The sequence below is a fragment of the Pteropus medius genome, unplaced genomic scaffold (assembly GCF_902729225.1).
Source record: "Pteropus medius unplaced genomic scaffold, Ma_sr-lr_union100, whole genome shotgun sequence".
NCBI classification, from domain to species: Eukaryota; Metazoa; Chordata; class Mammalia; order Chiroptera; family Pteropodidae; genus Pteropus; species Pteropus medius.
In genome coordinates this window covers 3,548,883-3,573,553 of record NW_024353517.1, presented here as the reverse complement: position 1 = coordinate 3,573,553, position 24,671 = coordinate 3,548,883, and the positions used below count along the sequence as shown (strand labels likewise).

At 37.5% G+C, this 24,671-nt stretch overlaps 1 protein-coding gene and 1 pseudogene across 7 annotated transcripts in view; both read left to right on the top strand.

Annotated features, from left to right (window-relative positions):
• Nucleotides 1–24,671, top strand: part of IGF2BP2 (insulin like growth factor 2 mRNA binding protein 2) — a 154,857-nt gene that overhangs the window by 117,931 nt on the left and 12,255 nt on the right. For 4 of the 7 annotated variants that reach the window (XM_039850714.1, XM_039850718.1, XM_039850716.1 and 1 more), the window contains exons 7-11: nt 4–116; nt 1,968–2,102; nt 12,792–12,914; nt 13,291–13,426; nt 15,744–15,872. In XM_039850714.1, coding sequence (XP_039706648.1) covers nt 4–116; nt 1,968–2,102; nt 12,792–12,914; nt 13,291–13,426; nt 15,744–15,872 — 636 coding nt within the window. The remainder of the gene's footprint in view (nt 1–3; nt 117–1,967; nt 2,103–12,791; nt 12,915–13,290; nt 13,427–15,743; nt 15,873–24,671) is intronic. The other 3 variants (XM_039850715.1, XM_039850719.1, XM_039850720.1) reach the window with 3 other exon arrangements.
• On the top strand, nt 19,013–19,130 carry LOC120593102 (uncharacterized; annotated as a pseudogene).

Genomic DNA, 24,671 nt, shown 5'->3' with positions numbered 1-24,671 from the left:
CAGGCCAGACAGATTGATTTCCCGCTGCGGATCCTGGTCCCCACCCAGTTTGTTGGTGCCATCATCGGAAAGGAGGGCTTGACCATAAAGAACATCACTAAGCAGACCCAGTCCCGGTACGTGCCTCCGGGGCTTCCTTTGCTTCCTTCTGAGGGGTCCCCTGAGTGCTGGTGGGTCCCAGCCATACTCAAGTTGCCTTTGCTTGCTCCAGCAGTGGGAGGCTATGCTGTATGGAATGGTGGCTTCTTTAAACAGAACAATTAACAGACTAACAGAAAGCCGGGGCCTTTAGTGAGCTTTCATGGCAATTGTCTAAGGTGATATCCTGAAACACTAAAGGTGCATAAAGAAGGTACTAGTGACCTCACAGCCAAGAATTATTCTTCTAAGCTAACTAATGCTTACGAATGCATCTACTTCTAGAATAGCAGAGCTAGAGGGTTGAACTTCACAGGTTCCGAGAACCCGCTTATTTTAGCTCTTACCTCCTCTCCTGAGTCAGAGCGCTGCGTGGTGGTCACTCTTTGAGACCACCTAGGTGATCTCACAAATAGCTACATCAAGAAAGTGGGTGAGTCACTACTATATTAAGCAAGAAATAAAGTACATTAGCCTTATATTTTGTTTTCTGTCTGTTTAAGGAGACTGAACTGAGGAGTTGTAGTGAGTAAAATGACTTGTGGGGTTGTTGATTTTTGTATGTTCATAAGACCACAGCATGATATAATAAAGAAAGCACAGGACTTAAAAACAAAAGACCCATGTTTAAGTTTTACCACTTAATAGCTATATGATCCTGACAGGAACTTTAACCTCTCTGGGTATCAGTTGCTTCTTCTGTAAGCCAAGATTATTGTGAGAATTAGGACACTCAGATTGAATGTAATAATTACTATGAAAGCATTTAAATTGCAAAGCATCAAATTACTGGCAAATATTAGTTATTTACATGCATGGTGCATTTTATTTAGGTCATGTATTGAGTGTCTTGGAACATGAAAGAGAAAACACTGTTTTCCTTGAAGTATCTGAGTTACTCCCCAATAATGGACACTTACTTGAGTCCCAGAGTTCATAATCATAGGAGTGAAACGAAGAGATAGTAGAGGGGGAAAGTACTGTCTGGTAATCCTTTTATTTTAAAATCAGCCTTTTTTCCCCTCCAAGTTTGCTTCATTGTGAAAATGGTTTTCATTTATAGGTCTTTTTGTTCCAAAAAATCTTTAAAGTGGCTTTAAAAATGCAACAAGTTTAAATAGAAGTGAGGTTAGTTCTCAAAGTGTGTGCCTATTTTTTAGAAGTAGGCCAGAGACTTGGACCTGGGCTTTCTAGCAGCCAAAGTAAAGTGGGATACAATCGATTATGTGATTTCGAAAGTTAACAAAATGAGCAGGGCCATGACAACCCAAAGGAGTCTGATAAAGTCATCAAGCTTTCGAGCCATTAGTTTTAAGATCCTAGAAGAAGGCAGGCTGCCAGTGGCAAGGAAACCAAAACTTAGAGGCAGAGAGAGCGCATGTCTCTTTTCTATCCACACTCAAATATATAAAGCTTGCTTTGGATTTTGGTTAACATATGGCTTTTAAAAGCTGCAATCAGTTCAGACATTGTGCCAACATGCAGTATTATCCTGCTCACTTTACTCTTCACTTCTGGGATCATTTGAGACATGACAAAAAATACTTCATTTACCAGACTGGCTTCATTACCAGGTTAGCTTGGTGCCTTCACACCTTTAAGAAATATTCCTCTTCAAATGGAGCTGCAAAGAATTCGAGTTGGGCACAAGACTCCCTGCACTGCTTGCTGCCTTCTTGGAGAATGGCGTTGGTTGCAAACGTGCTAATGACACGTCCTTGTCTGTCTGTGTCCTTGCTCTTCGTTGGCTGGTGCAACACTTTCTTGGGACTAACTGGGATCCTGTCCCAGATGACGCTGTGCTATTGCTCCTGATTCTTTTCCTACAGGGTAGACATCCATCGAAAGGAAAACTCTGGGGCTGCAGAGAAGCCCGTCACCATCCATGCCACCCCAGAGGGGACCTCTGAAGCATGCCGCATGATTCTTGAAATCATGCAGAAAGAGGCCGATGAAACCAAACTGTAAGTTTGCATGCAATGTCCAGATAACTCTACAGAGAATCAGTGTAGGTTCTCATTCATTTAACCCAAGAAACTATAAAAAAGCTGTAACTCTGTTACTAAATAAAGGGAGCAGGGGAAGGATTATTTTTAAGAAATTTGTTCCCAGGGAGAATATAGTGGGAAACAGATCTTTTACATTTATGATATGGCTGTTTCTCTACTTGTGTGTTTCTCTTGGTGATCCTAATGCTTCTATCACTTGCCAGTAATAATTATTATAGGAACATATAGACCTGTGCCGTCCAGTGCCATGCAATGATAGAAGTGTTCTGTATCTTCACTGTTCAGAATGATAGCCATTAGCCAGATGCTGCTATTGAGTGCTCGAAATGTGACTTAGTGCAGTGGAGGAACTGAATATTTCAATTTATTCAAATTTGAATAGTCACATGTATAGCTAATGGGTATCACATTGGACACTGCAGGTGTAAAGTGCACCTTGTCATCGAAACCATCATTTACTGCTCTGGAAAGGGTTTTTGCCACCGGCTCCTAAACTGTCTGCACTCTTTTAAAATTGGATTACATTTCCTTAAGTCGTAGAAACTGGTCTCCAAGTGGCTACTTAACTCTTCTTTCTCTTTTTTCTTTCTCTCTCACTTCCTTTTCTTTTACAAAATACTTTTTAGGATTCCTGAGTGTTGTACCAATTTGAAGGGCAATATACAGTTCTTACTAAATTAATTGACTTTGTATTACAAACGGATTAATGGTAATGGAATAGACAATATAATAAAAAAAAGTTCTATGTCAGTTTGGCAAAACCCACTTATAGGCAGGCATTGGTGGTGGTTTTATAGAGAAGCACTAAAGTGGGGAATCAAATATAAAATTAATTTAGGACATAATGTCAAGGGTGTTCCAAAACCAAAAGGATGAAAGTATTCCTTAAAAGAAAAACGTTACAAATCTATTCTGAGATTTCATAGGGACTCTGACCTTTCACTTATGAATTACTTACTCTGTTTGGGGCTTTTGACCCCTCTATCCCACAATGCCATGGCTTAATTTGAAGAACTTCCTCCCTCGTCCAAGTTATTTATAAGTAACACTTTCTTTGGTCCTTCAACCTAGGTGCAAGCAACTTACAATATTCTAAATAATCAAAAGACTGATTTATAAGTTGGATTTTTAAGTTTTTGTGTAGTCAAAATAAAGTGGAATATCTTTGGAATAAAATTTTTTGAGTGCCAAGCACTGTGCTGGGAGTTGAGGCTGCAGTCATGAACAAGACCCATTTCCTGCTTTCACGGAGCTTACAATCCAGTGGGAAAGACATTCAACAAACAAATAATTATACCAGTACATAATTAAGCACAGCTATGAAAAGTGCTAGAGTGGAAAATAACTGCATATTATTGGGAGCCCTAATTAAGGGGTGGGGGCAGGAGGAGATTTGGGGATTTGAGAGAAAGCCTTGCTGTATAAGTGGCATTTAAGCTGAGCCCCAAGAGAAATGAATAAGAGGGGGAAGATGTAGGAGAACAGGGATTCTAAACTTTCTTTGTATTCATTTACCAAATATTTATTGAGCACCTACTATGTGCCAGGCCTTGTTCTATGTGCCAGTGAACAAAGCTGACAAAAAACAACAACAACAACAAAAAAAAACCCCACTGCCCTCCAAAAGTTACATTCTAGTGGAGTTTTCTTCTAGCATTCATTTATTTTGAGGCAGTAATAATGCATCTGTTAGATGCTTTTGAACTCAATAACAGAAAACATTAACAACTGGCTTAAGCAATAAGAAACAATTATTATGTCATATAACAAGTCCTCAGAGTGATTCTAAGGTTAGTTCAATCATGGACCCAAAGACCCACTTTTCTTTCTGCTTTCCCTTCTTCAGGGTGTCTGACATTCCGCTGGTGATGACAGGATGGCCGTAGTGATTTCAGACTTTGTGTCCCCACAAAATAATATTCAAAAGGTGGAAGAGAAGGCATCCTTTCCTTGTTCCTTTTTTTTATTGTGTAAAAAAAAAAAAAAACAAACATAAAATTTACCATCTTAACCATTTCAGTAGTAAGTATAGTCACATTGTTGTGAAACAGTGCTCCAGAACTTCATATTAGAAGACTGAAACTGTGCCCATTAGACGACAACATCCCTTTTCCCTCTTCCTCCAACCTCTGGTACCTACTATTCTACCTCTGTTTCTGTGAAATTAACTACTTTAAAGAACTCAGATAAGTGGAATCATATAGTATTTGTCTTTTTATGACTGGCTTATTTCACTTAACACTGTATGTAAAATATTTCATTGTATGTGTACACCACATTTTGTTTGTTCATTCATCTACTCATGAATTTGGTTTGCTTTCACCTCTTGGCTATTGTGTATAGTGCTGTTATAAACATGAATGTGCAAATATCTCTTTGAGACCCTGCTTCTATTTTTTTTTTTGGATGTATACCCAGAAGTGAGATTGCTAGATTATATGGTAATTATGTTTTCAATTTTTTTAGGAACCTCCATACTGTTTTCCATAGCAGTTGCACTATTTCATAATCCTCCCAGCAGTGCACAAGGGTTTCAAATTTCTCCACATCCTCACCAACACTTATTGTTTTCTATTATTTTGATAGTAGCGAGACTAATGGGTGTGAGGTAGTATTTTGTATTCACATTAGCTCTTTGTGGTTTTTATTTGCATTTTTTTTAACATTTTATTTATTTTAACATTTTATTTTCCTCCCCCACCCCCTCCCCCCTCTGGTAACCACTAGACCATTCTTTATGTCCATGAGTCTGTTTGTTTGTCCTGTTCATTTGTTGCTTTTAGGTTTATATCCCACATATAAGTAGTATCATGTGATTTTCAACCTTTCCTGTCTGGCTTATTTCGCTTAGTATGATATTTCAGGGTCCATCCATGTTGTTGCAAATGGTAGTATTTCATCTCTTCTTATGACTGAGTAATATTCCATCGTATATATGTACCACAGCTTCTTTAGCCAATCATCTATCGTAGGACACTTCGGTTGCTTCCATGTCCTGGCCACTGTGAATAATGCTGCTATGAACATTGGTGTGCAAATATCTTTTTGGAAATGGGTTTTCAAGTTTTTGAGATAAATACCCAGTAGAGGGATTGCCAGATCATATGGTAGATCAATTCTTAGTTTTTTGAGGAACCTCCATACTGTTTTCCATAGTGGCTGTACCAATTTGCAGTCCCACCAGCAGTGTATGAGGGTTCCTATTTCTCCACATTGTCTCCAACATTTGTTATTACTTGTCTTGTTGATTATAGCTATTCTAACAGGGGTGAGATGGCAGCTCATTGTGGTTTTGATTCGCATTTCCCTATGTTGAGCATCTTTTCAAATATTTGTTGGTCATTTGTATGTCCTCTAGGGAGAAGTGTCTGTTCAGGTCCTCTGCCCATTTTTTGATTGAATTGTTTGTTTTTCGTTGTTATTGAGTTGTATGAGTTCATTGTATATTTTGGATATTAGGCCCTTATTGGAGGTCTTGCTTGCACATATATTTTCCCATTCGGATGGTTGTTTCTTTACTTTGTTGATGGGTTTTTTTTTGTTGAGCAGAAGCTTTTTAGTTTTGATGTAGTCTCATTCATTTGTTTTTGCTTTTACTTCCCTTGCCTTTGAGGTCAAATTCATAAAATCTTTAAGTCCAAGGTCCTTGAGTTTAGTTCCTATGTTTTCTTCTATGCGTTTTATTGTTTCAGATATTATATTCAGGTCCTTAATCCATTTTGAGTTAATTTTGGTGTGTGGTGATAGACAAGAGTCTAGTTTCATTCTTTTGTAGGTGGCTTTCCAGTTTTCCCAGCACCATTTATTGAAGAGGCTTTCCTTTCTTCACTGTATAATTTTGGCTTTTTTGTCGAAAATTATTTGCCCACATAAATATGGGTTTACATCTGGACTCCCAGTTCTGTTCCACTGGTCTGTGTGTCTGTTTTGCTGCCAATACCATACTGTTTTGATTACTGTTGCTTTGTACTATAATTTGAAGTCGGGCAGAGTGATGCCTACAGCCTCGTTATTTTTTCTTAAGATGGCTTTGGCAATTCGGAGTCTTTTGTGCTTCCATACAAATCTGATGATTTTTTTGTTCTATTTCTTTAAAAAATGCTGATAAGATTTTGATGGGGATTGCATTAATTCTGTATAATGCTTTAGATAATAAGGTCATTTTAACTATGTTGATTCTTCTAATCCAAGAACACGGAATATCTTTCCATTTCTTTGTATCCTCTTTGAATTCTTTTTAATAGGGTCTTATAGTTTTCATTATATAGGCCCCTCACATGTTTCATTAGATTTATTCCTAGGTATTTTTTTTGTTGAAATTAAAAAAGGAATTATTTTTTCCACTTCTTTTTCTGACACTGCATTATTAGAGTAGAGGAATGCTATGGATTTTTGAACATTGATTTTGTATACAGAAACTTTACTGTATTTGCTTATTGTTTCTAGTAGTGTTCTTGTGGAGTCTTCAGGGTTTTCCTATATAGAGTATCATGTCATCCACAAAAAATGACAGTTTGACTTCTTCGTTTCCTATTTGGATGCCTTTTATATCTTTCTCTTGCCTTATTGCACTCGCTAAGACCTCCAATATTATATTGAATAACAGTGATGATAGTGGACAGCCTTGCCTTGTTCCTGACCTTAGAGGGAAGATTTTCAGTTTTTCACCATTAAGTATAATATTGGCTGAAAGCTTGCCATATATGGCCTTTATTATATTAAGATATTTTTCTTCTATACCAATTTTGATCATAAATGGGTACTGTGTCTTGTCGAAGGCTCTTTCTGCATCTATTGATTTTTTCTTTCTGATTTATTTCTAGATTTCTGTCTTCAATATCACTGATCCTTTCCTCCATTTGATCTACTCTATTTCCTAAGCTTGTTATTTCATTTTTCATCTTTTGCAGTGTGTTCTTTATCTCCAGAAGGTCTATTTCATTCTTTTTGAGGATTTCAATCTCCTTGCTAAAGAACTCTGCTCATCTAGTTGTTTTTTCAGTTCCTGAAATTGTTGATATGATTTGTCTCAGATCTTACTGAGTTTTTCAGTAGTACCATCCTGAATTCTCTGTCATTTAAGTCACATATTTCTATGTCTGTAAGCCTATTTTCTAGAGATTTTTCTCTTTCTTTCTGAGAAGCCTTGTCACCTTGCTTGTTCATGGTGTTTAATGGACTATTTCTCCGCCTTGGCATTAATGGAAGTGTGTTCTGCTTATTTTTTTCCAGAAAAAAGATTTAATATATGATGGTCCCTAGCCTGTTGGAAAGAAGGTGTTGTTTTTCTTTTGGTTTCCAGTAGGTGGCATCTAAATCTCTTGGATCTCTGCTTTATATAAAGTCTTGATAATATCTTTTTTTTTCTTTGTAGATGTTTAATCATGCTGGCTACCCTTAGTCTTAGTTCCTGTCAGTGTTAGCGACAGTTTTGGTAGTGTTTGCTCAAGTTCCCCTGGGGCTTTGTGGAGATCGGTCTCAGAGGGTATGGAGGGAGGGGCCCTGTGGGTTGGGGATTGGGGGCTGTGGCTCAGCCTCAGTTTTGCAACCGTGGCTGGTAAAGATCAACTCTTATTTCTCTGCCATCCTTGCTTTTCTGCCATATAGTTTCTCTGCCTTCTGCCCTGAGGACTGGGCACTACCACCAGCAGCGTAGATCTCACAGCATTCTCAGGCAGGGCTGATCAGGGAAGTTGCTGCACTTTCACCCCTCCCCCTTCTCCTTCAGGGAGCTCCAACTATGAGAGGCAGCCTGACACCCGGGGTTCTGACCTGTGGTAGCTCTTATGCGCAGTTCCCATCCTCAGACGTGCTGGTGTGCAGTTTGGGTGTTTTTTGTTGAGTTTTAGATGTTCAGCTTATTGTTGTTTCAAGGGAAGAGATCTGGGGACGTCTCTCACTCTGCTTGTTTAATTCAGTCTCCTTTATTTTCATTTCTGATGATTAGTGATGTTGAACATCTTTTCCATGCTTGTTGGCATTTGTATATCATCTTTGGAAAAACGTTTATTCAAGTCCTTTGTACATTTTTTAAACAGGTTATTTGATTTTTTTATTGTTGAATTGTAGGAGTTATTTATATATTCTGGATATTAATCCCTTATCAGATATATGATTTGTAGATATTTACTTCCACTCCATAGACTGTCTTTTCAATCTCTTGATTGTGTCCTTTGATGCACAAGTTTATTTTTGCTTTTGTTTTTTTCAGATTTATTATTTGCCTGTTTTTGGTGTCATATGCAAGAAGCCATCACAAAATCCAGTGTCATGAAATTTTTTTCACTGTTTTCTTCTAGGAATATTATGGTTTAATGTTTTACATTTAAGTCTTTAATTTATTTTGAGTTAATTTTTGTACATGGTATAAAATAAGAGTCTAGCCTCATTCTTTTATATGTGGATATCCAGTTTTCCCAGCACTATTTACTGAAGAGACTACTGTCCTTTCCTCATTGTGCAGCATTGGCACCCTTGTCGATAACCATATATGTGAGGGTTTATTTCTAGGATTCTCTTTCTTTGGTTTATTTGTCTTGATGCCAGTACCACACTGTTTTGATTAATATAGCCTTGTGTAATATGTTTTGAAATCGGGAAATGTGAGTCCTACAACTTTGCTCTTTTTCAAAATTGTTTTGACTAGTCAGAGTCCCTTGAGATTTCATACAAATTTTATAATGAATTTTTCTATTTCTGCAAAAACTGCTATTGGAATTTTGATAGGCATTGCATTGCATTCAGAGATCACTTTGGGAAGTATGAACATCTAAACAATATTAAGTCTTCCAGTCTATGAATGTAGGATGTCTTTCCATTGGTTTCTTTTGTCTTTAATTTCCTTCAGCAATGTTTTGTAGTTTTCAGAGTATAAGTCTTGTACTTCCTTGGTTAGGTTTATTCCTAAATATTTTATTCTTTATAATGCTGTTGTAAATGGAATTATTTGTTTAATTTACTTTTAAGATTGTTCATTTTAGTGTATAGAAACACAACTGATTTTTGTGTGTTGATTGTATATCCCATGATATTACTGAATTAGTTTATTAGTTATAATAAACTTTTTGTGGAATCTTTAGGGATTTTTACATATAAGAAGATCATGTGAATGGAGATAATTTTACTTCTTCCTTTCCAATTTAGATGCCTTTTATTTTCTTTTCCTTAACTTATTGCTCTGGCTAGGACTTCCACTACTATGTTGGATAGAAGTGGTAAGAGCAGGCATCTTTGTCTTTTTCCTGATCTTAGAGGAAAAGGTTTTAGTCTTTCACCATTGAATATGACCACTGTCGGCTTTTCGCAAATGGCATTTATTATGTTGATGTAGTTTCCCTTCTATTTCAAGATTGTTGAGTGTTTTTATCATGAAAAGGTGTTAAATTTTATCAAGTGCTTTTTCTGTCAGTTGAGGTGATTATGTGGGTTTTGTCCCATGTATTGCTAAGGTAGTGTATTATATTGATTGATTTTCATATGGTGAACCATTGCGTTACAGCAATACATTCCACTGGGTCATAGTGTATACTCCTTTCTATGTGCTTTCAAATTCAGTTTGCTAATATTTTGTTAAGAATTTTTGCATCACTATTCTCATCGGGGATATTGGTCAGTAGTTTTTTGTTTTGTTGAGGTGTCTTTGTTTAGCTTTGGTATTAGAATAAAGCTGGCTTCATAGAATGAGCTTGGAAGTATTCATGCCTCTTCAGTTTTTTGGAAGAGTTGGAGAAAGATTGGTATTCCTTCTTCTCTAAACATTTGGTAGAATCCTTCAGGGAAGCCATCTGGTCCTGGGCTTTTCTTTGTTGGGGGGTTTTTGATTATTCTTATTCAATTTCCTTACTTGTCATTGGTCTGTTCATATTTTCTACTCATGTTTCAATCTTGGTAGTTTTTGTGTTTCTAGGAATTTATACATTTCTTCTAGGTTATCCAATTTGTGTGTAACCGTTCATGGTATTCTGTTATAGTCATTTTTATTTCTGTGGCATCAGTTGTAATGCCCTCTTTCATTTCTGATTTTATACATTTCAGTGTTTTCTATTTTTTCTTAGTTAATCTAGCTAAGAGTTGATCTTTTCCAAAAAACCGTAACTCTTAGTTTCATTGATTTTTTTTTCTGTTCTCTATTTTGCTTATTTCTTCTCTAATCTTTATTATTTCTATCCTCATGCTAGCTTTGGGTTTAGTTTATTCTTTTTCTAATTTCTTGAGTTGTAAAGTTGTTTATTTGAGATTTTCCATTTTGTTTTTTAAATCCATTCAGTCAGTCTATGTCTTTTGATTGGGAAGTTTAATCCCTTAGCATTTAAAGTAGATACTAATAAGGAAGGGCTTACAGTTGCTAGTTTGTTTATTTGTTTTCCATACATCTTGTAGTTTTATTGTCCCTCTTGTCCTCTCTTACTGCCCTCCTTTGTGTTTTTGGTTTGGGTTTCTTTTTTTTTTTTAAGTGATATGCTTTGATTTCCTTTCATTTCTTTTTGTGTATATTCTTTGGATGTTTTTTTGTGGTACCATTGCAGTTACATAGACATCTTAAAATTATAGCGGTCTATTTTAAACAAATAACAACTTCAATTGCATTCAAAATTCTCCTCCTTTACAACTCCATCCTCTACTTTGTTATTGATGTCACAAATTATTCTTTATGTATTATATACCCATTAACATAGTTAATCATTTTTGTTTTCATCATTTAAATTTTTTAATCAAAGTTACCAAAGTGCAGGTTAGTGTATTTGTGTTTATTTTTATTAGCAAATCTTATATTTTCATGTGGCTTTGTGTTGCTACCTACTGTCCTTTCATTTCAACTTAAAGGATTCCCTTTAGCAATTCTTTTAGAGCAGGACTAACAGTAATGAACTCCCTCAGCCTTTATTTATCTGGGAAGGTCTTAATTTCTCCTTCATTTGTGAAGGACAGTTTTGCCAGATATAGTCTTCCTGGTTGACAGTTTTTTCTTTCAGCAGTTTGAATATATCAACCCATCAATAATATTATGGAAACTCCTAGGTATATTACTAATCACTTTTCTCTTTTCTGCTTTCAGGATTCTTCTTTTTCTTTCTTTCTTTCTTTTTTTTTAAATTAGACACTTGGATTATAATGTGTCTGGGTGCGGTTCTCTTTAGATTTATCCTAGTTGGAAGTTTTTGAGCTTCCTGAATCTATGTGTTCATTTCTTTCCTCAGATTTGGAAAGTTTTCCGTAGTTCTTTCTTCAAATAAGCTCTCTGGCCCTTCTCTCTCTTCTCCTCGTGGATTGCCATGATATGTATGTTGATCCACTTGATAGTGTCCCATAAGTCCCTTAGCCTTTCTTTTCTTCCTTCTTTTTTATCCTCTGACTTGATGATTTCAAATGATCAGTCTTCACATCTGTTGATTCTTTCTTCTGCCTGTTCATGTCTATTGTTGAACCTTTTAAATGAATTTTTCAGTTCAGTTATTGTATTTTTCAGCTTTATTATTTCTGTTAGGTTGTTTTTTATAGTTTACATCTCTATGGATCGTCTCATTTTTTTTCATGCATCATTTTTCTGATTTTGTTTAGTTGTCTGTGTCCTCTTTGAGGTCATTGAGTATCTTTATGACATTTATTTTGAATTCTTTTTCAGATAGCTCATAGATCTGCATTTCTTTAGGGTCAGCTTCTGGAGTTTTATTTTGATTATTTGATTAGTTCATATTTCCGTGTTTTTTTTGTATCTTGTAATTTTTTTGCTGGGATTTGGGCATTTGAAAAAACTACCTTTCACGGTTTTTACATATTGGCTTCATTTGAGGGAAGACCTTCCTTCACTCATTAGCCTGGCTGCAGGTTCTAGATCTCACAAATCTTTTTTGATCTCTTTCACCCCCTGTCTTCTGATTGTGGAACTGCAGCCCTAGATACTGTTTACCTCTGTTTTCAGCAGCTTCCAAACTCTGGTGCCGGTCTAGTCAGCACTCCAAGTTAGGCAAGACAGAAAACAATCCCTCGGGCAGCCTCCAGACAAGCCAAAATGTTGGATTCGTGGTCTAGTCTTTTGTTTCATTTTTTAAGGGAGGATCCCTGGGGTAGAGAATTGCTTCTCAGTTGCCCCTTGCTATCTGGTGTAGGAGAATGAGCATGAATAGGCATGCCAGATACTGCAGTTTTTCTTCCCCTTTTTCTGGAATCTCTTCTTGGTTTTATAATAGCCTGGGTGCTGTAGCTTCTCAGCTGATCTCTAGAGTTCTCAGAGAGGTATTCTAATCTGTCTGTTGTTGTTACTTTAGTGTCTCTGTGGGAGTAGGAGGCCCTGAAGTTTTCTAGTCTGCCATCTGACTAATGTCATTATCCCTTGTGCCTTTTCAAGAGCAAGGAAAACCTTCCTAAAGTCACCCAACAGACTTCTCCTTATACCTCATTGACTAGACCTGCCATATGGACTTATTTCCAACCAGTCACAATGAGGGAGTATAACTATCATGGATTGGCTTACATTAATTTATGCACTGGGATTAGTGAGGGACTCAGCTTCTCATAAAGCCCATGACCACTTGGTACCTGAACAAATGTCTTCTATTCTATTTGTAATTAAAAATAGGGTTATAGCTCTAGGGAGGCAACTACTGTGTCCATCTTAAATGTTAAATTGTTGATTGTCTTTTTTAGAGCTGAAGAGATTCCTCTGAAAATCTTGGCCCACAATGGCTTGGTTGGAAGACTTATTGGAAAAGAAGGCAGAAATTTGAAGAAAATTGAACATGAGACAGGGACCAAGATAACAATCTCATCGTAAGCCACTCATTCAAATTAATTGTGCCCAATGATGGAGAATTTGAGCATTCTGACATGCTCTGCTCATTCATCTGCTTTTCTCTCAAATGGGAATGTAATCATAAGTGATAGAATTATCTCCAATACCATCAAAACAAGTACATAAATAGTTACCAGTCAAACATTTTTTACTACATGTATGATCTAAGTCACTACGAAGGTTTGAGATGAGGTGGCGGGTATTCTGTACACAGCGTGTGGTAAGGAAACCCAGTCTTCTCCCCACCTTCTCCACCAAGACTTATGTTTGATTCTCCAAGACTTATGTTTGATTCTCCAAGATTTATTTTTCCTTTTGAAAAAAGGAAATTTTTCTCTTTTTCCTGGTGGCCAGCTTGCAGGATTTGAGCATATACAACCCTGAAAGAACCATCACTGTGAAGGGCACAGTTGAGGCCTGTGCCAGTGCTGAGATAGAGATTATGAAGAAGCTACGTGAGGCCTTTGAGAACGATATGCTGGCTGTTAATGTAAGTGCCTGATGCTTTCTTCTGCTGGTTTTCACATGTGTTTTCAGGCAGGACCCAAGCCTCTCTAAGAAAAACTATCATTCAGAAAGTGAAGAAGCACCTTAGAACAGGTATACAGTTATTCCTGCCTTCTTAGGGCAAGGGCATTCAAATAATCAGGAAATCAACTAGTAAATTACGATGAACGCACTGGACAAAATAATGTGAAGCCATTAAAATCATAACATTGAAGATTTTAAAAAGATCTTCAGTTGCCTATGATATAATGTTAATTGAGAAAAGAATATATGAAAGTATATATAACTGGGATTACAGTTATATAAAATATGGATCAAAGTGACTGAGAGGCTACGTGTAAAAAAATAGCTGGTATGTTGAGAAAGTGGGAGTTTTTTTACTTTCCAATTTTAAAAATATATACTTTAAAATTAACTTCTGATTGTTATCTCTTGCTCTTTTAGCTTGCCCAATAAATATTATCAACCTCCTTAGCTCTGATACTTTTAATAGACGGATTTGGGTTTATCCTTCCTGTTATTACTACCTAGTTCCCACTTTATAATGGAGAGACACCAGTCTGGCATCAGAAATCTTAAAAATATTTGTCCAATATTTGGCAAAGCCCAAGCTCAGCTTAGAGCAGTATTATGACTTCTATGACTTCTCTATATATTTTGTAACATATACAAAAGAGAAAAGGAGACTATGATAAGCCCTCATATTTCCATAATGTAGCTTCAGCAGTTATCACCTCTTGGCCTGTTGTATTTTATCTGAACCTTCATTCTACCTCCCATTTCCCTGGAATGACCTTGAAGGAAATCCCAGACCTGGTAACATTTCATAGAGAAATAAGTGCTTACAAAGAGCTAATGTAAGTTAAACCCCTTTCCCTCACTGCAGCGTTTCCACGGTACCCTCTTACTCAAGTTATTGCTCTATGTCCCACGTTAGCAGCCCACATCACACAGTAATTATGGGACATGATGATAAGAAGACTCCAGTGTGACCTTCTTTCCCCGTTTGTGTGTATTTGTCTGTGGAAGTATCATCCAATGATTTCTTTTTCTTCTTTTGGGCTCTTGACATCTTATGATAAACATGCCTTTCTGTAAACACCCAGAAAAGCTACAAAAGAGTCTGGGGCTCCAAACATCCTCACTTGAGTATTTTACTTGGATTCATTCACGTCTGTACCAAAGTCATGTCTTGACAGATGAATAACAAAACTACTAGATGTTATATATCAAATGGGATAAAGGTTAGGGATCCCAGCTCTACTCTTCCAAACTTTCTAAAAGAAGGCAAGTTCACTAGGTGACCCTAGCTACAGATAAGAAAACAGGAAGTTAGAGAACTGTTTAGTGTTTGGGCAGGGGGAGAGTGGACATAGGCCAGGGCAGGTGGCTACATCTCTCTGCCTTTGAAGGGCTGTGTAGTTAAAACTTGACTCTAGCTTATGTGAGCATCCCCATGTTTAAATGTAAAACAAGCAAGAGATTTGATCACGAAGCTGGCAACTAAATGGTCAAAAAGCAAAAGTGAAACATCCCGAATCTGGATAATGGAGTTTATACATGTGGCGTCCTAGTGAAGGGTCTGGTCTTGGATAGAGTTAGAAAAAACTATAAATCTAATATGTTTTAAACTTATCTAGTCAACAAATATTTATTGAGTACTTACTATGTACCAGGCACCGAGCATACAACACTAAGACAATCTCTGTCCATAAGGAAATGAAAGGGAAAGAGGCAAATACACAGGTGGTCCACATACCATGTGATGATTGCTATTTTAAGGAAACATAAGACTGTTAGGAGAGCACAGAAAGGGCATTTGAGCCGAGACCTTTGGGGTGAGAGAAGGCTTCCTGGATGAGGGGACACCTAAGCTCAGGTGAAACCTATAAGATGAGTAGGACTTAGCCAGGTGAGAAGGGAGAGAAGTACATTCCTTTCAGAGTAGACAAAGTACACAGGGACCTAGAGGTGAGAGAAGAGTAAGGTTGGGCAGGATGGAGGTGAGGAGTTGGCCGGAGAGAGGCTGATGAGGTGGCCATCTCCAGGAAGAGCCTCATTTCCTGTGTTAAGATGTGTAGATACTCCCAAGGGTGGCAGAGAAGCTTTGAAGGAATTCCGTGGTCAGGTTGAGGTTTGGAGAGCCCACCCTGGCAGCAGGGTAGGGAAGAGGTCCACGGGGCTAGGGTGGAGCTCATCAGGAGATAACTGGTGCCATCCAGATGAGATGGAGGTTCACCCAGGCAAGCTGGGACTCTCTGGTCTCTTCCCCTCATCTTTTTCTCCATTTCTGTTCCCAGCAACAAGCCAATCTGATCCCGGGGTTGAACCTCAGCGCACTTGGCATCTTTTCAACAGGACTGTCCGTGTTGCCTCCACCAGCAGGGCCCCGAGGAGCTCCCCCCGCTCCCCCCTACCACCCTTTCGCTGTAAGTAGCTCAGCGTTCAGAGATTTGCTCATGCTCTGGGTACCTCCAGGCAGCAGTATGACTCTGCTATGTGGAATCGGAACTAAAGCTTTAATTTGGAGGCCATACTCATAGTGATGGTAGGATGAATCCAACATTTCTTAGGACTTCCTCCTAATGGACAGATTAACATTATTCAATCACTCTCTAAATATGTGTTTTTAAACATAATGTATGTCATACCTAGGAAGGAAAGAAACTATTAGCAAAGCCATTAACTAGAAGCCTATTTATTATAAAAAAGGATTTGTTAGCTCAAAAAATAATCTTCATGAGTATTGTTCATTTATTAAAACATTTGGAGAGGGGCGGCTCCATAGTGTAATGGTTAGCACGTCTGCTTTACACGCAGAAGGTCCTGGCTTCGTGTCCCAGGTGGAGCCATGGACCAATCCCCGGGTTCGCTGGGCTCCCCGAGTGCACCAGGGGTGCCAGGACCCCCGCCACGAGTGTGTGGGAGGAGACGCCCAACCTTCAGAGATCCAGTTCTTGAGAGGAAATGGCAACATCCATAGGTCAGGGGTAGAAGTGGAGTGGGGGAATTAAAGAGGGCAAAAAAAACATTTGGGTACTTAGATGACTCTTGGAGATGTATACATTTATATACATTTATTTATATATGTATATATATATAAAATTCTCACCTATTATTTTTAATGTTTTATTAATAGGTAATTTTTAAAAGAAAATAATACACAGTATTTGTTTTGAAATTTTTAGCACAATGCCTGGGATTTAGTAGGTTCTCAATAAGTATTTATTGTTTGAATTATAATTAATAACAGAAGAAGAAATGTTCCCATCCATAAGCATTATTCGGGATCAGTACATTACCAGGTTGGGGTTTAGGGTACTTGACAGCTTTTTTCTTTTAATTTCTAATTCTTTTCCATACATACAGCTTATTTTTTAAGCAAATTTCCTTACCCCAATGTTTATACTGTTTAAATGGAAGAATCAGGTTAGTGAAGTTTACTTTAGCCATTCCTTTCTTTTGAAAGGTGGTCTTTGGTGTAGATGTTGCAGTGAGAGAATTCCCAGTTCTCGGGGTTGTATGTAGAGAAACAGGATGAACCCACTGTGCTGTTTTGCCAGCAAAATACAGATATGAATTGATACCTATGTCCTTAGTCACAAGAATATACACATCATGCAGTCTTGTTTATGTATAGATCTTCTGAATTTTCGTACCATTAGTCACAAGAATATACACATCATGCAGTCTTGTTTATGTATAGATCTTCTGAATCTTCATACCATTTCTTTAGAGTGATATCCATTTTCCCTTAGAGGCTAGGGCCCAATATTGAGCTGTGTGTGTGTGTGTGTGTGTGTGTGTGTGTGGGGTGGGTGGGTGGTGTGTGTTAGAGGTGTACATTTGTATGTGTAGCTGGAGATGTGGCAGGAGGGATTGTGGCAGCTGTTACAGTCATGTGGCTGCTCCAAGGAGCGAGAACTGCTCCAAGAGGTGCACATCCCCCAATCTTTGCTGTAAGATTTGAGAATGACCAAGATTGACACAATTCAATGGCACTGAGACACATCTCATTTCTTAGGAGAAAGACTGTATATACTGCCTACAAAAGGTGACCTAAAGCCAGGCCACTCTCTCAATCTAAGTAACATAAATGGTGGGGAAAATGGTATAAAACAGAACAGTTCTAAAATTGATAATCTAAAATAGGGGACAGCAAACTACAGCCTATGGGCCAAATGTAGCCACTTATTTTGTAAATAAAGTTTTATTGGAACATAGCTATGACTCTTTGTTTCCATATTGTGTATTTGCTTTCCTGCCATGTTGGCAGAGTTGAGTAGATGCGATAGAAATTCTATGACCTGCAAAGCCTAGAATATTTATTTGACTCTTTACAGAAAAAGTTTATAGATATCTAAACTAAAACAAGAGGAAAAGTTTTCATGTGATTGCACAATCTTTTCTAAAATTCAAAATCGGTTTTACCAGTTAAAAAGCTTCCTTTACATCTGAGATTTTTACTGAAACTGTAGAATAACCATTTTACTAAAATATGTATTTTCCTGTTCTTTTTTAAAATAGATCTTAAATAAAATTTCATTTTTAAGCTAAAAGCCATGTAGTTCTGATCTTGATCCTGCAGATCAAGGTTAGATTCTAATCCAGAGCACACAGTTCCCTCAGCTCTCTACAACAGTATGGCTCCTGTAGACAGCTCCCTGGGTCAGCTGCAGAGCACAGGGCCAAGGTGTGGAGGTAACTGGCCATCACTACGCTCCTGTGCAGGACCTGGGACAGGGCCCCAAAGTCCTACCTGCAGAGTCTGCACTGCAGGCTTATGGGCTTCCCTGGTGGGCCCAGGCCTCCATAGAAGGACTCGGTAGTGTGGGGTGATGGTCATACTTTAAAGACTTATAAAATACTGTTTTCCTGTCACGTAGGCATTTGGATCTCCAGGAACTAGGGTATTTATTTATTTTTTGTTTTGTTTTGCTTTTATATATCACGAAACACTAGTGCTTTTGCTCTTGGCACTAAAAGCTCAGGAAGTCCATCTACCTCCTTATAGCTGGCTCGCACATGTGTAGATTGGTCTCCAACCTCTAAAATTTATAATGCATTTGTGTATATATGAAAACTATCATTTTTTATTATTTTCTGGTTATAAAAGTAATACATGCCTAGTATTTAGAAGCAAATAATACAGGAATGTGGAAAGTGCTAGGTTTTTTTAATCTAGAAGTGATCAATGTATTCAGGTATATGAGTGTGTGTATATATATAATTTATGTTATGTATATTAAATATATGATCCAAATTTTCACTCTACAGTGGAAATCCTTATATATACATCTTGGCTCTCTTATCCAGTTATTTACTTGGGATAAATTTCTCGATATAGAATTGCTGAGCCAAAGAATGTATACATTTTATATATAATATATAATCATAAACTATGTAAATATTGATACATAATACGTAAATTTTGATGCATAAAGATTTACTACTTTTTCTTGTCACCAAGACTGTGTGACAGGGATTTTTTTTCCCCCATATTATCACTACCAGTGTAATTATTCAAATTGTAATAACACAGTCTGATACTTTAAAATATATATTTCTTGTCTACGGCCATACCATGCTGAACAAGACAATCCCGTCTGATCTCAGAAGCTAAGCAGGGTTGGGCCTGGTTAGTACTTGGATGGGAGACCACCTAGGAAGACCAGGTGCAGCAGGTGTAAAAAATAAAAAAATAAAGGATCGTAAGCTGACAAGGTCCTTGCAATCTGTGAGGTCAACCAAGGGTTGCCTTGCCTAAAAAATTTTTTTAAAAATTAAAATTAAAATTAAATATACATTTCTTTTGTTTCATGAGACTCAACACTAATGAATTTTTTAGCCATTTTCCCCTCTCTAATGAACTGTATTTCTGTATCCTTTGCCCATTGTCTATTGAGAAGCAGTGTAGGTTCTGGAGCCAAACTGCCTGTGCCAAACTGCCTGCATTTGAATCTCTGCCCTATTACTTCCTATTTTTAACTTAACCTTTTTGCATCTCGATGTCCCTATCTATAAGATGAGGGTATTAATAGTACATATATTGTAGGGCTGTTGTAAGGTTATTAGATAAGTTAAAGCCTTCACATAGTAGTTGCTATATAAATCTTAGCTACTATCATCACCATTATTTTCCATCTTTTTCTTAATTATTTGTAAAAGCTGATTATATATTAAGGCTGTTAACTATTTGTCATGTTGTAAATGTTTTCCACCAGCTTCTCAGTTCTCTTTGCTTTATTTGTGGTGTCTTGTATCATAATAATTTAAAACCTATATTTTGAACAAACTATTGTGTGAAGTAAAATGTAAACATTTCCCTTCAGCCTTCATTCTCTTACCCAAATTTTACCCAATAACCACTCTCCAGAATTATAGCAGTTATGTTTACACATTTTAAAAATGTTTTCTCAGCACATATACAATCATATTATTCAAAAATACAAACAGAATCATGCCATACACAGTGAATTACAAGTTGTTTCTTTTCAAACTTATTATGGACATTTTCCATAGCTAGACCTAATTCTCTTTCATGGCTACATAAGATTCCATTATATGAATTTACTATAATTTTTCTAACCAGCACACTATTATTAGACATTTGGGTTGTTTACCAGGTTTTCTCTACTACAAATAGTGTCAAAATGAATATCCTTCTATGTAAGTCTTTGCACGAATGTGTGAGTATATCTGAGAGTAAATTCTCTAAGATTGGAATTCTGCATCAAAAGGCATATACAATTTAAATTTTCATAGATTTCCTTTCAATAGAATTGATGCAGAAATTTTAAGAATTAAGGTAGTTAAATCAGTGATATTTCCCTCTGTGGATTTCTTGCCTTTGATGTTATGCTCAAGAAGCAGCAAAACATAACATAACATCCAAGACCGTAAAAATATTCTCCCTACGTTTTCTTATAGTAATTTTTAGTTGCTGGGTTTGGGGTATTGTTTATATTTATATCTATAATTCATAGGAAATTTATTTTGACTTATATTTTAAGATAGGGATCTGACTTCTTTTTCCCAAATGGGTAGCCGGTTTTCCCAAAATCATGTATTGAGTAATGCACCATTTTATCACTCAGTTTGAAATGTCAGCTTTGTCATACACTAAATTCCTACTTAGTCATTCTGGATTCTATTCCATTTTTTCATCTTTTTGTCTACACTTCAATTATTATATTTATATATTTTCTTTGACAGTTTTAACTGTAGAATGAATTGGAAAGATGACTAACTTTTACTATGCTTAGGAAAATTAAAGTATAGAAATTTTCTGTTCCTTAAAGATTTGTTAAGACAACTCTGTGAAACACCTGGGCCTAGCACTTGTTTGGAGAAAGATCATTTATAAGCTTTTCATTTTCTTACAAGTTTTTGGCTTGTACAAAGTTTTGTTGATTTCTGTTTTCCTGTAAAAGTATTCATCTCTCTTTTTATATGTATTGGCATAATATTGTACGAAACAGACCATTGCCTTTTAAATCTCTACAAACTTGTGGTTATATCTCTCTTTTAATTCCTAACATTGTATATTCGTGTTTTCTTTTTTTTCTTAATCAAATTTGCTAGGGTTTTTTAAATTTTAATTTTTAAGTAGTTAAGGCCTTTTTTTAAAATCTTGCAATTGTTTTCTGTGCTGTGTATGCAGAAGATGTTATTAGAGCATCCCAGGTTTTGTGGCTTTTGCTCATGCATGATCAGTTTTTAAAAGTCCTGGGCATTTGGAAGGAGGCATCTTTTCTGATGGGCTCAGCATTGTGTTTACAGCTGTAAAATCAGGCTTCTCATTGGTGGCTTATATTCTCTATATAATTTTTTTATCTGTATGACATGAAATTTTGAAAGCAGTTTACTGTTCTACTATGATTATGGTTTTGTCAAGTACTTTATTACTAACAGATTTTGTTTAAGGCACTTTGGTCATATTACTTTAAAAATAATCTGGAATTTTAGTCCAAGTTATTAAGCTTTTTTTCTTAATGAATATACAATCTCATAATCCACAGTTATTTAAAATCAACAAAACTTTTACCAGTTTCTTTGCTCACTGAAGACAATTTCTTGTGTTCTCATTTTTTGAGTTATTTGGGTTTTTTTGTTTATCTGGAGTACTTTCTCAGACAACTTTTTTCAGGAATTAATACATAAGTAGTATAATTTCTGTATCTGAAAATGCCTTTCTTTTCCCCTCACACATGAATGGAAATTCAGCTGGTTATCCAGCAACGCTAGGCTCATAGCTCCTTTAGAGCTCTGAAAACATTACTTCTAGCATCCCATTTTTCAGGTTAAGGGTGCTACCAGCCTGATTCTTTAATTTGTAAGTAACTTTTTTCCTTCTATCTATAAGATTTTTTTGCCTTTGGTAGTGTTTTGCCTTCACCCTTGGGATTTAACAATCTGAATCTGAGCCCCTTAATCTTAAGATTCAAATTTTTCTTTGGCTCGGGAAAATCTTTTGCTTCTGTATTAATTTTAGTATAGCTTCTCTTCCCGCCACTTCATTTTCTCCTTCTGGAGTTCCCACTTCATGGATGGTAGATCTTCTCACTCTACTTTTCATGTCTCTCTGATTCCCTCTTTTTTGTTTTGTATGAGTTAATCTGCTAATGCACCAATTGGCCTTTCAGGAGTGTCCATTCACCTACTGTGTCCAAACTCTCATTTCTATTGAGTTTTAACTTCATTGATCGTGTTTTTAATTTCCAAGATCAAGCTAGTTCTCTGAGCTTTTCTCATAGCAGTCTACTCATGTGTTATAATACTGTCCTCTTGAATCTCACTAAGAAATCAAGCAGACTTTTTAAAAAAAGCTCTCCCTCTTTCCTGAATTAATTACCTGGGGTTATTTGCTTGCCTTTCTCCCCCGATTCATGCTGCTGATTCTCTATATGTATCTAATGAATTTTAATTGCCCATCTCTGTATTTAAATAAACTCAACAGAGGACATATTAGAGCTTTTTCATAACATGGACAGTGGGCCTCACATGAACCAGTGAATTTAGAATGTTCCAGATGTGGGCAGTGTTGGGTACAGTGGTTAAGAACCTTGGGCTTCAGAGAGAGAGTTCTGCGCTCAAATCTTGGCCCTCCCTCTTCCTAGCTTACCAATTTCTGGTCCCTGCCAGCTCTGGAGGCCACCTCAAGAGAGCCCACAGAGGTGGGTAAGCAGGGCTGTAAGGACATACTTTGATAAGCTGGGGTAGAATAGTGCATCTTCTGAATCTTGGAAGGCCCTGCCCATGAGTGATCCTTCTGGCCAAGTCTGCGGCCCCTCCCCAGGCCCATGTCCACATCGCTGGTTCCTACAGTGAGCACCTACCCTCTTTGCAACATGGCATCCCTCTATCATCATACTAATGCTATTTAAATATTTAAGATAATTTGTATGCCTGATCCTTGCCCTCTCCACTGCCCCTTACCCTCTCCACTGCCCCTTACCCACCCCTCACTCTTCCCACCCCCTGACTTCTACATGCTGCAGAATAGCACCTAAATCATGTATGAAATGGTCATATTGTAAGAGCTTCGAAAAAAGGATCCTGCAGTTCTTCCAGGAAAAGCAGGCCCAGTGGTTTATAATTCCTCTTTTAATGTTCACAAGTGCATCTGATATATACTGCTTTACCTACTCCCCAGCACAGTCAAGCATAGAGGAAAAGCAGACACCAGTTCCCCTCAAACTCAGAATTTGAAATGAACCATGAGTAATAATAATCCCCCTTGCTGCCTCTCTGTTGGCAGGGGGTGGGGTACACCCGGCAGGGCACCTTCACCATAACGCCTTCTCTCCCCCTCCTGTCATAATGCTTTTGAAACATTCAAAAATAAAGTAGTTTCTCTCTCATAAAATAGTTGGGGACCCTCAAACTAAGACAGTGAGCTCAACGGCCATATTGGGGTCAGGGTTCCACACTGACCCCCTCCTCCCTGGGGCGTTGGTTTGTCAGGTGGCCACAACCTGCTTTCCCAGTAAAGGGGACATTTATTCAAATCATTGACTGGTTACTTTCCTGATCATTGTGACTGAGCACTGAAAGTCTCCTTCCATCTGAGGCTGTAGATTCCATGTCAGCCTGAGACAGGAAACAGAAAGTGTGCCCAGTAAGCCACACATTTCATTATGAATAAGTACTCATGTAACACTCATTAATTCAGCCACATAATGCCCGATGATAGATTTCTTCCATTCTTGTGACCTCATCGAATGCCACGTCACATCCTTAGGAAGTGTACATTGTACTTAGGCTCAGATCCATGTTCACACCAAGGCCCTCAAGGTCCTGTGTGATCTTGCACTGCCCGACTCCCCATCATTTCTTGCTCTACTCTTATGTGCTTTCCCTATACTGGCCTCCTTTCTGTTTTTCAAACAGGCCAACTCCTTTCCCAGCTCTAGACCTCTGAGAACTTTGCTTAGAATGTTCTCTCTCTGATGCCTGGCATGGGGTTCCGTCTCCTCTTTGGGTCCTAAAGCAGAGGTCACCTCCTCCAAGACTCTTCCCGGACCCCTCCATCTAAGGTTGCCGTCCCACCCCTCAGCTCCACAGTAACCCTTCCTCACATCCTCCTATTCATTTCTTTTTCGGCACTTGAATAGAATGTAAGACCCATTGTGGCAGTGACCTTTTATGTCTTAATAGCTGTGTCCTCAGCACCTAGAACAGTGCTTCACACATAGTAGATGATCAAATATTTTTTGTGTGAACGAATGGACAATTGAATGAACCCTCACAATATTATAAGATCTGGATATTTTAATCCATTTCTGGATGAGGCTCAGAAGGCTGCATTATTCCAACCTGTACAAAGCTAGTGATTTGGACTCAGGTCTTCTGAGTCTTCTGACTCCAAAAGCCAACATATGTACACAAAGGCCAATGGCAGAGCCTCAGACAGAAAGGAGCTCCCTGTTGCTGAGTTCACGCTTCTTTCCACGCAACAATTTTCCAGGTGTAGTAACTCATGAATATAAAAGGGAATGGGGAATATGTTCTTTTTCTTTTCACAGCAAATTCTGTCCCCTAACCCAAGTGGTAGATCAAAATTTAATACAGTGTTTATGTTGGAAGTATTTAAACCCAAAATAGCAGCCACACTGTGGCCTGTGTACCATAGGCCTCGTGAGTTTTTGTGAGGAAAAGGCAAATTACAATTCAAAAGAATTATTTCTGCTATGAGGGCCTAAAGGAGAGGCTGTCCGGAGGAGAGG